The 10,950-nt window shown below is 40.6% G+C and overlaps 1 protein-coding gene across 4 annotated transcripts in view; it reads right to left on the minus strand.

Annotated features, from left to right (window-relative positions):
* Window positions 1–10,950, minus strand: part of LOC103477753 (trichohyalin-like) — a 37,379-nt gene that overhangs the window by 1,467 nt on the left and 24,962 nt on the right. For 3 of the 4 annotated variants that reach the window (XM_008431050.2, XM_008431049.2, XM_008431051.2), the window contains exons 5-6: window positions 3,064–3,227; window positions 2,643–2,755 (exon numbers count right to left, since the gene is read on the minus strand). In XM_008431050.2, coding sequence (XP_008429272.1) covers window positions 2,643–2,755; window positions 3,064–3,227 — 277 coding nt within the window. Of the gene's footprint in view, window positions 1–2,642; window positions 2,756–3,063; window positions 3,228–3,663; window positions 5,572–7,634; window positions 7,731–10,870; window positions 10,942–10,950 lie in introns of all 4 variants that reach the window. The other variant, XM_017309690.1, reaches the window with a different exon arrangement.

The raw sequence follows: 10,950 nt of genomic DNA on the forward strand, positions 1-10,950 counted from the left end.
GTTTCAGGTCCCACAGTGAGGACAGACTGAGGACTGAAGGTCTCCATGCCTGAACTCAACCACCTGCAGCACCACTGACCCAAAGGCACAAGAAAACCCAGCTGCAGTTGCTCATAGCTATAATAGGAAGATAAAGAACGTTTTTGTTTTTCCACAACTGGAACTTCTTGAGCCTGATCAGACGTCTGAAGCTCGTGCTGAAAAGAGGAAGCCCAGTAAGCTTTGACATCATTGGACGTCCAAACAGAACAATGAACCCAATCATGTCTGTTACACGCTCACATTTCCTTCCGTCTCCTGATTATTTGTTTTTAATTTTTATTAAAGGCACATTTGAAGGTTCACTGGAGGGTGGCGGGTCACAGTCAGCCCAAGCTTTAAAGGGAACCACGATTAGTTGTAAAAATAGATCTTATTTGGGAAATATTTATCTTAGAAGTAAAAGCAATACCGTAATAATACTGTAGGTTTTTTTAGTTTTTATAAATTTTTATAAAATATTTTCACAGGAATGTCGCCATATTGTTCACGCTGCAATGCATTCTGGGTAAATGACGTGTAACGGTCCGACTGCCTGGTTCCTCCAGCCAAAACAGTGATGAGTACCGTTATTAAGCCTTTTTAATTTGAACCGGAGCGCATTGAAATCAATCGGACCGAAGAAATCACAAGAGGTGATGAAGATGAGAAGGAGCAAACGGAGGAAGAGGAAGAGTTGGCCGTAGGAGCTGCTGCTGCCTCCAGCTTCATAATGAAACAATGAATGACATGTACTTCTGGTCGGACTGTGTGATCTAAGTAAGAACTTCTGTAGCTCTATTTCCGGTAAGGCAACAGCAGTTAAGAGTCCGAACTTTGTTCGGTGTTGGTAGTGGTTTCACAGTACCGCTGTTCCAGCGCCATTAGCCCTGCTTGTCTGGAGCGCTGTATCCGGTTCGGCACCTGCTGTGTGGCTGTTACCACAGTCCGGTGTGGTAACAGCCACACCGGACTGTTACCACCGACCCGAACCTCCATGGATCCAGTCGGATTGGTGATGTTTAGCTCCTGTTAGCATCTCAAAGGGCATCCAGCTCGTTAAGGTAACGAGGTACCTTAGAGTCTTCGTTGGTTCTGCTGGTACAAATGAGTGGTGTGGAGAAATGTCCAGGGTCCAGATTAGGTCCTCCGTTGTGTTCCTCTCCGGCTCTCGCACAGCGCTCTCCTTTCTTTATGTGGGAAATGATCCAGATTCGGTCTCATTGTTCATTTGTTTTTATATTTTTCATCACAGCCGATAGTGACGCAGTGTGGCATTATCTAAAATGGCACCAGTCAAACGCAATATGATAAACAACTACTGAGGTAAAGTTAGCCTTCCTGTGTTTACTCTGTAGACTCCAGTACAGAATGGACCAAAACGTGTCGTCAACCCAGCGGTGAAAAAATGGCGACCTCCATGGGTGAAAAATATAACAAAAGATGTACATTTTTGACGTAATTACGGCGCATCACAAACAGCAATTTTTTAGGTAATAGGAAAATTGCAACATATTTCGGCCAACATGTCCAACTAGTCCTGGATGCTTTTAAAACTGCGCTGGTGGCACATCTGGGGTGAATGAGTGATGCTTGGCGTGTTTGGAGCTGCTGCAGCAGCAGACCTTTGTTAAGAAAAATAACTAACACTACGGTGAAGAGAACCTTCACCCCGGGACGGATCAGCCCAGAGGGGAGCGTCGGATGTTTTGGCCAGGCTGAAGTTTGTTTTTTGTTGTTTTGACTTTTGGCAAAAGCCGGAATTACATTTGGTGTTTTAGGAAAAGAAGAGAAATAACTACATATTAAAGAAAAAAAACAACAGTTGAACTGAGCGTCTGACGGACGAAGGATGGTGTTGGCTGGCCCTTCTCTACGGGATGCCAGCGGGTGACGGGACTGTGAATGGACGCTTAAGGTAAGCAGCACCACGTTGTGCGTTCCGTTGGGTGCCCATTTTGTTTTGTTTCCCCCTTTTGTTTTTGTTCGTACAATCATATGTATCTATTGTTGCAGCCCTAATCTCGCAACCAGTCTACTCTCACCCTAGAGTAATGAGCTAGGGTGAGAGTAGCGGTACATGACATGTCTCACAGTCCACCAAGGTTTGGTTTTAGAAGAAGTCCTGGGAGATCCTGGAGTCGTTGTCACTCAGTATATTTTACTCTTCTACGAGCTTGTGGAAAATCTATTTAAATATATTTACATTTCTACCTATGTAACCTTTATAAACAATATTTTTTCTACATCTTTGTTAAAACTGTCACCATGTTGTGACAGTTTGGTATGAGCCAGATAATCTATGTAAAGATCGACCCCCTTCCACCTCCTCCCTGACATATTATTGCACTCTGAAGAAATGCACTGTCCCCTAAGAAGAGGCTGACCAGCATCGCCACACTAGATTGTGACTGACAGCGCTAAGACCCGCCCCTGGGCTCTGATTGGTTGTTTCTAGTTAGCACTCAGAGCATTGGGAGAAGGCAGAGGAGCCCAATTTTTCACATCTTATCTGATACCAGGTTAGGACATGACAACAGTTTCAACAAATATGAAAAAACGTTTCCTACAACAGTTACATACTGCAGCTTTAAATGTGCATATTTTTAGATAATAGTTCTTACTCGAGCGTGTTCTTGCGTCCATCAACCCAGACCCATCCGCCTGGTGTACGATATAACCCTATCCAGAATCCTTTCCAAGTTTCGTGGTATTTGATTTGAAGGGTGATAAATTCCTGTGGACAGATTTTATTTTAGGCTGTCATAAATCTTTGTTACATCAGGCTATCAATCAATCAATCAAGTTTATTTGTACAACACATTTCAGCAACAAAGCACTTCAAAGTGCTTTACATTATAGAAACACAAATCTACAAAGTCACGCCTCCTCCTCTTTTGTGTTTTCTATTGTGACTTAAAAATTTGTAATTAGGAGACGCTGATTCATCTAGTATGTGTGACACAGTATTGTCAAGCTATTAATCTTCCAGAAAATTCCAGATTAGTTTTAAACTTCAAGAGTAGTGGTGGTGTTTTGTTTTACCTGCTCCTGCAGATCCTCAATTACAACCAAATCTGAACCAAATTGATGGCACCACTTTCGACCTAGATCCCAGGTCATCGAATTTTTTAAATCATCGTGAATCCAGTAGCAGTGTCCCTTGTATAATGGCTCCTTTACCCTGCAATCCAGACACCTTGGTCTCACTAGACAAGGGGAAAGAGCAGAATTAAGTGAAACTTTGGTAAAATAATCTCAAAAAGAAGAAATTTTATTTCTAGAAGAAATCCATGTGAACTTAATTAACATTTCAGTCATCAAAATTACTCAAGCAAAGCTTTTAAAGGTAGAGTGCAGATCAATATTGGAAGGTGATTAAATGATGATATCATTCTAGTCAGAAGTGGCGTACCACAGGGTTCACCAAAAAACAAAAACATTCTCTGAAACCAAAACTTGGCTGTGAACCTGCTGCTAATGAATTAATTTTACTGGCTCACTTTGCTGTCAGAAAAGTGACCTTCAGCACTCTACCTGTGATAGTAATGGTCAGCTATGTCTTCAAAAACTGTTTATAACAGAATATTTCAAAAATAAAATGAATAATCAAAAGTTTCAAATGTAAATTAGAAATATAATTACTATCTTGAGGACAGAGCTCTGAAACTGGAAATGTTTTAAATCTGAAGACGTAGTCGTAGAAGGTCTTCAGGGTATCTCTCTCTTTGCATTGAATGTCTGACTCCTTTATCAATACGCTCAGCTTCTCTTTCTCCTTATTCAGCTCTGCTTTCTCTTTGCTCACATCCGCTTTATCTTTGTTCAGCTCCTCTTTCACTTTGTTCTGATCCGCTTTCACTTTGTTCAGATCCGCTTTCTCTTTGTTCAGCTGCTCTGTCTTCTTTCTCAGATTCTCTGTCTCTTTGTTTAGCTCCCCTGTCTCTTTGTTTAGATCTGTTTTCGCTTTGTTCAGATCCGCTTTCTTTCGACTAAACTCCTGTTTCTCTTTGTTCAGCCCTGCTGTCTCTTTGCTCAAATCTACTTTCTTTTTGTTCAGCTCCTGTTTCTCTTTGTTCAGCTCCGCTGTCTCTTTGCTCAAATCTACTTTCTTTTTGTTCAGCTCTTCTTTCTCTTTGTTCAGCTCCAGTTTCTTTTTATTCAGATTCCCTTTCTCTTTGTTCAACTCCTCTGTCTTCCTGCTCAGCTCTGCTTTCATTTTGCTCTGGTTGCCTTTTCTTTTGTTCAGTTCATCTTTCTCTTTGTCCAGCTCCTTTCTCTTATTGCTCAGTTCTTTGTTCTTTTTGTTCAGCTCAGTTTTTTCTTTGCTCAGCTTGTCTTTGTGTTTGATCAGTTCATCATTTTCTTTGCTCAGTTCCTTTTTTTCTTTGCTCAGTTCGTCTTTGTGTTTGATCAGTTCGTCTTTCGCTTTGCTCAGTTCGTTTTTCTCTTTGCTCAGCTCCCTTTTCTGTTTGCTCAACTCGTCTCTCTCTTTGCTCAACTCGTCTTTCTCTTTGCTCAGCTCATCGGTTGTTTTGCTCAGCTCTGCCCTCTTTTTGCTCAGATCATCTTTGATTTTGTTCAGCTCCTCATTCTTTTTGCTAGTTTCCTTCGTCAGCCCCTTTTTCTCTTGGCTCAGTTCTGCTTTCAATTTTTTCAACTCATCTTTCCTTTTTTTCAGATTCTCTTCTTCTTTGTTCAGGTCCTTTGTGCTTTTGCTTAGCTGTTCTTTCTTTTTATTCAGCTCATCCTTCTCTTCCTTCCACTCCTTTGTCTTTTTGTTCAGCTCATTTTCCTTTTTTCTCAGCGCCATTTCTAAATTGTTTAGGTCGACTTCCACTATTTTCATTTCCTTTTTATCGTTGCTCACCGTCCTTTTGTCTTTGCTTAAATTGTCATTTTCTTTGTTTAGTCTGTCTTTGTCTTTGCTCAGCTCTTGTTTGTCTTTGCTAAGATTTTCTTTCTCTTTGCTCAGCTTGGCTTTGTTTTTATTCAGCTTATCTTTCTCTTTCATCAGCTCCTTTTTCTCATTACTCAGTTTTTCTTTCTCTTTTCTGAGATCCTCATCCTCTTTGCTTGTCTCTTTTGTATTTTTTCTCAGATCCTCTTTCTCTTTACTCAGATCCTCTTTCTCTTTGCTCAGATCTTCTTTCTCTTTGCTCAGCTCTTCTTTCTTTTTGCTCAGCTCTTCTTTTGCTTTGCTCAGTTCCTCTTTTGCTTTGCTCACCACATCTCTCTCTTTTTTCAGCTGCTCAGTCATATACTTCAGCTCCTCTCTGTCTTGGCTCAGTTCCTCTTTCTGTTTGTTCATCTCCTCTTTCTCTTTGCTCAGCTCGTCTCTCTCTTTGTTAAGCTCCTCTGTCTTACTGTTCAGTTTCCCTGTGTCTTGAGTAAGCCTCTCTCGGGTATCCCTCGATCTTACTTCGCTCAGGTGTCTGTCTCGGTTCACCTCCATCAACTTTTTCTTCATCATTTTTTGTTCCTCAATCAGTTGCTTATTTACTCTTGCAAGGCTTGTGATATTTTCCTGCCGACTGGCCGCATTCAGACTCACTATAAAAACACACAAATTAGTCAGAAAGTCATTGAATCTGTCTGTATCAGAGAAGCATCAAAATGTTTCAGTTTCTCTCTCAAACCCTTAGAACATATTCTTAGGATAGGTAGTCCTGCTTTCTCTCAGAGACCAAACACATGACTATTAGGCCAACTGGTCTCACTATATCGCCCCTAGGTATGAGTGAGTGCATGGATGTTTGCTCTGATAGTATCTGTGTTGCCCTGTGATGGACTGGCGAACTGTAAAAGGTAAGGTAAGGTAAAGTAATTTTATTTATATGGCACATTTTAAGCAACAAGGCAAATCAAAGTGCTTCACGTGAATTAAAAGGAAATACAAACCAAAGGAAAGGAAAGAGCAAAAGAAGAAAGAAAATAACATCTAATAATGTTGATCCAAAGTATATAAAACTAGATACTCTTATTCAGGGTTGCTAGATAAGCAAGTATCCTCTGGTCCAATTCTTTTTCTGTGTTGGAAGAATAGGAGTCTCTCTGCATAGTAAACTAAAAAGTAAGCTAAAAAGTATAATATTGGTCTAAATAGTGAGTATTTCACAATTTCTAAAAAATACTGATAAACTAGAGTAATCAAAAACTAGAGGTGTGACGATTGATCGACCACCGATCATGATCGGTCGATTTCTGTGATGTATGATCGGTGATCGCCGATCACTGTTTCTTGTTGCCGATCACCAAAATCAATCACCTGTATCTCACTTCGCAGCCTGCGTGTGCAGCTCATCTCCTCTATCCTTCACACTGCGCAGCGCGCGGCAAAAAATCCTGTCATGTGGAACTTTAACGCTCTGAGTGAATGGGGACGTTTGCGCGTTGTGGCAGAAAATTACTTCGGGGGTGAAGCACGGCAAAATGCATCAACACAACAAATCTAATATGACATTTGAAAAACAAGTGCTTGACGGAGTTTGGCTACATCGAGGCTCAACGCAGGGAAAAAGGACGTCCGAGTGGCCAGACAGCAGGTAAAGCAGCACAGCTACCAACACTCACCCGGATGATTAGCATCACGGTCAGAAAGCTAAACAAATAACCCGAGAAATAATTCAAGCTGGCGGTGTAAGACGCTGGTTCTGTTATTGCTCTTGAACCGCTGCTACGCGCTACAGGCAGTAATATTTCACAGACGTAGCTCTGCTCAGCATCCACCAGGCAGTGTTGTTCCAAAAAGTGAGTACTCCACAAATTTAAGTTGTTTCTCTGGATTCGAAGTTTGTTCTAATTCCTTATCTGGGTTGAAAGTCAGTACTCCAGTTTCTAAATAATAAAGGGGAATGAAATTAAAAGAGGAAAGGAGACATTAGAACCTGAGCTGGTGGGAGTATATAAATATTGAATGATGGTTTGTCCGCACATACTAAACTACGCCTTTAGCTCTTCCATAAAAACTTTAACACCTTGACAGGTTTCAAGCTGGGCAGCATTAAGTTGAACTGATTCTTGGTGACACTTCAGTGTCCCTGATTTTTTGTCAACCCTCAGATCTCCTCTTACTGCTGAACACTTGCATCCTAATGCTTTAAAAAATCAGTGGTTCTTAACCTGGTTCGATCGAACCCCAGGGAGCCTCTGCCGCAGAGGTAAAGACACACTTGTGTAAAGTCGTGATGACGCCCCGCTTTGCCATCACTTGCTGCAGAGGATCACGTTACATTGCTTAGCCAATCARAGGATCACGTTACATTGCTTAGCCAATCAGAGCTRCGGAGGAGCCCTGATTGAAGGAGCTCCACTCTTTTTACCAAATTCTATAGTCTAAATCTGCTCCCTAGTCGCATCTTTTCGGGGTTGCTACTGCCTCTAGTGGCGTGGGGGTGGTAGCACAGCTAAAATAATTACATTACTAAATCAGAATACTGCAAAGTATGTTGTGTGTTGGGGGGTGGGGGAGTGGAGGAGGAGGAATAAGAAGGGTTCGGTGAATGCGCATATGAAACTGGGGGGTTCGGTACCTCAAAAAAGGTTAAGAACCACTGCTCTAAATACTTGTTATAAAGGAAGAAACTTAAAATATATTCTGTTGAAATGAAACTCACAGTAGATGATGTTTGCAGCCAGTATGACACAAATCAACCCCAAACACACCAAAAACAGAGAAGAGAGCTGGCGTGTTGATGGTTCCACTTCTGCAGCTGAAAAAAAAAATGGAATCAATAAGTTATTGATTAATCAATCAATTAAGTTTATTTGTACAGCACATTTCAGCAACAACGATGTTCAAAGTGCTTTATATCATGAAAGCAGAAAACCATCAAACACATGATGATGTCACTATTTGTGAAACCAGAAACAGATATTACATTTTGTCAAGTTCCATCATTAAAATCTTCAAAACACATCGAACATGTTGGTCAATGTTCCAGTGATTACTGGTCAAAAGAAGTTTTAAATAGGTGGGCGTCTATCCTTGTTTTAAAGGAACTCAGTATTTCTGCTGTTTTGCAGTTTTCTGGAAGTTTGTTCCAGATTTGAGGTGCATAGAAGCTGAAAGCTGCTTCTTCATGTTTGGTTCTGGTTCTGGGGATGCAGAGCAGAAAGAGTCTATTTTCTGAGCAACAAGGAACCATTGTAAGGACTTTAGAACTTGGGTGATGTGCTCAATCCTTGTGGTTTTAGTGAGGACACCAGCAGCAGCATTCTGGATCAGCTGCAGCTGGAGGATTGACCTTTTAGTCAGAATTGTACAGACACTGTTGCAGTAATCAATGGAACTAACCTTAAATGCATGGGGGAGTTTCTCTAGACCTTGTTGCGACATTAATCCTTTAATCCTGAAAATGTTTGTCAAGTGATAGAAGGCTGACTTTGTAACTGTCTTTATGTGACTGAAGCTTCAGGTTAGAGTTCATCACTACACCTAGATTTCAGGCCAGATTTCTAGTTTCTAGCTGTAATAACTGAAGTTGTGTGCTGACTCTAGACCAGGGGTGTCAAACTCCAGCACTGGAGGACCACAGTTGTTAGTCCTGTCCTGCAGTTTTTAGATGATGTGCCACAGGCACAAAACACTGGAATCAAATGGCTTAGTTACCTCCTTATTAATTAGTAAAATGCATTTATAACTTATTTCTTTTTAGGTTGGCCAGTTAAACTACTCCCTTGTCCCAGATTAAATCTAACACACACAGAAGTTGTTAGAGGTGCTGATGTTTTTAGCAGGAAGAGGGCCCCTTAGTCAGATTCTGCTCCAGGCCTCATCAGCCTTGGACTGGCCCTGCACAACGAGTTAAATCTGCTGCATTGCACAGAGATGTGTAGCAAAAGGGAGATTTAATTCAATGCTGCTAATGTGGCTTTAGTAGCTGCTCCATTTCGTGTCTGTTGAGTTTTTAACAAGGGGACACAGAAACTATTTTGTTTGGCCGTGTTTATAGGACGAGTTTCTCAGATCTCCGCGCAGTCTCACACATTAACTCTGGCTGACTAAGTGGACAAAGCATTTGATATGGTTTTATGCATCATGTAACTGCAAAAATAATACTAAAAATAATGATAAAATAATATAAAATCAGCATGATGCGTGACTCCGAGGAGAGTGTGAAAGCTCCTCACCGGGCTGAACCTGCATGATGAGGTTAGCACTGATTCGTTAACCACTAACGCTCCTGCCAACCCCGACCACAGACATGAACTTTATCAGCGCAGACAGAGCCGGACGCTGGGCAGCGTGTTGAGATGGAAAAATTCTTGGTCAACAAAGACAAATCATTCTCACCGCTTGCTCAACATGCACCTCAGAAAGCGCGACTACAAGTTATTCCTGCAGTTCACGTAGAGCGGAGCAACAAGAGCTAAAGCGGTATGGTTTAAACTCCTACATTGATCAAAAACTCTGGAAAGAATCATAATTCCTCACAGAGAGTTGATGATTTTTTTTTTTTTTTTTTTTTTNTTTTCTTTTATGTATGGGGAAGAAAGTGAAAAATGAGGGTGGAAAACGATGAAAATTAAAGTGGAATGGAAATGGAATGGAACCAGTTAAAGTCCGCGGGAGGGCAGACTCCTCTAACTATAAGTTAGTTAAATTCTGTGTGGGACGGCGGCGTCCTCTGGTAAGGGAGTTTGTTTTTTTGTTTTTTTTTATTTGTTTTTTAATTTTCTCTCTTTCTCGCTGTTTGTTTCTGTTTTTGTTTTGATTGTGTGAAGCACTTTGGGATGCCTTGCTGCTGAAATGTGCTATACAAATAAAATTTGATTTGATTTTGATTTGATGTACATATCCATATAGGTCAGTCTGTGTCCAATTCGAGTGAAAGGAGGAATGCGCGATCCGCGCTGAGGTTAACTTAATCCAGCCGCTGCAGCGCGCAGAGGCGCCAGCGGTGTGGTTGGTCCGGCTTTAAATGCATAAAATATAAACCTATGTTCTATAAACATATCTTTTAGGAATAAATCTGCTCTGCCAGTGAAACGCTCAGCACAACAGAGACTCTTGCAATCCGGCTTTAAAAAGCGATTTTTTTATTTTTTCCTAAAAACATCAACAAGAAAGGCTTAGCCTGGCGGTGGCGCTAGTAAAGCATGGCGGGCCACCAGGCCTATAAATACAAGGGGGAAAACCTGATTAATGTTACAGACTTGGTAGATTGGAAATAATCACTGCCAGCCGTTAGAGATGTAAGGAACTTTATTCTATGAACACAGTAAATAAGTCATATTCATGATGACTCCCGTTGGCTTTTTCCACATCACATGAGGTCCTTTCTATACAAAAAGTATCTAGTCTACTTTTAGCTTTCTTAATACAACAAAAATAATAATATCCAGGCTATTTGGAATCCATGTCATTGCCAGTGATCTTCAATACATCACTCTTTAATAACATGATGACGTCTTTTGGTGTTGTTTCCTCTCCCCCATTATTTTGTTGCAGTCTTCTGAGCCGGGCCGTAACACAAGGTTAAAAACATTTTTGTTTAGAGATGATTATTTAGAATAATAAATTAAACATCACTAATTTTAGACCACACTAAAAATTGTGTTTATTTTTCCCTTATTGCACCACTGCAATCTATCTATTCTCCATTTTATGTTTTCATTGTGTAAAGGACTTTGAATTGTTGCTGAATTGTGATATAAACTAAACTTGGCTTGCAGAGAAATTTCTCAGATGATACAAGAAAATTAAAGCTCAATTTTATATGTGATATAAAAACAATTCCTGTTACAGCCCATGTTAAGAAACTATAACTTCCTATAGAAGGAATAAAAATGTGTGAAATGCTTTTTGGTAGCATTGTTACTTTTTAATCCTCAAAAACTGTAAACTTACATTTAAGAGGATGTTTGTCATTGTTGACACCGACTGTAGAAGAGCTGTCTTCATCCCTGCTGTTCTCCATCCTTCACGGG

This window comes from Poecilia reticulata, linkage group LG16 (genome assembly GCF_000633615.1).
Source record: "Poecilia reticulata strain Guanapo linkage group LG16, Guppy_female_1.0+MT, whole genome shotgun sequence".
NCBI lineage: Eukaryota > Metazoa > Chordata > Actinopteri > Cyprinodontiformes > Poeciliidae > Poecilia > Poecilia reticulata.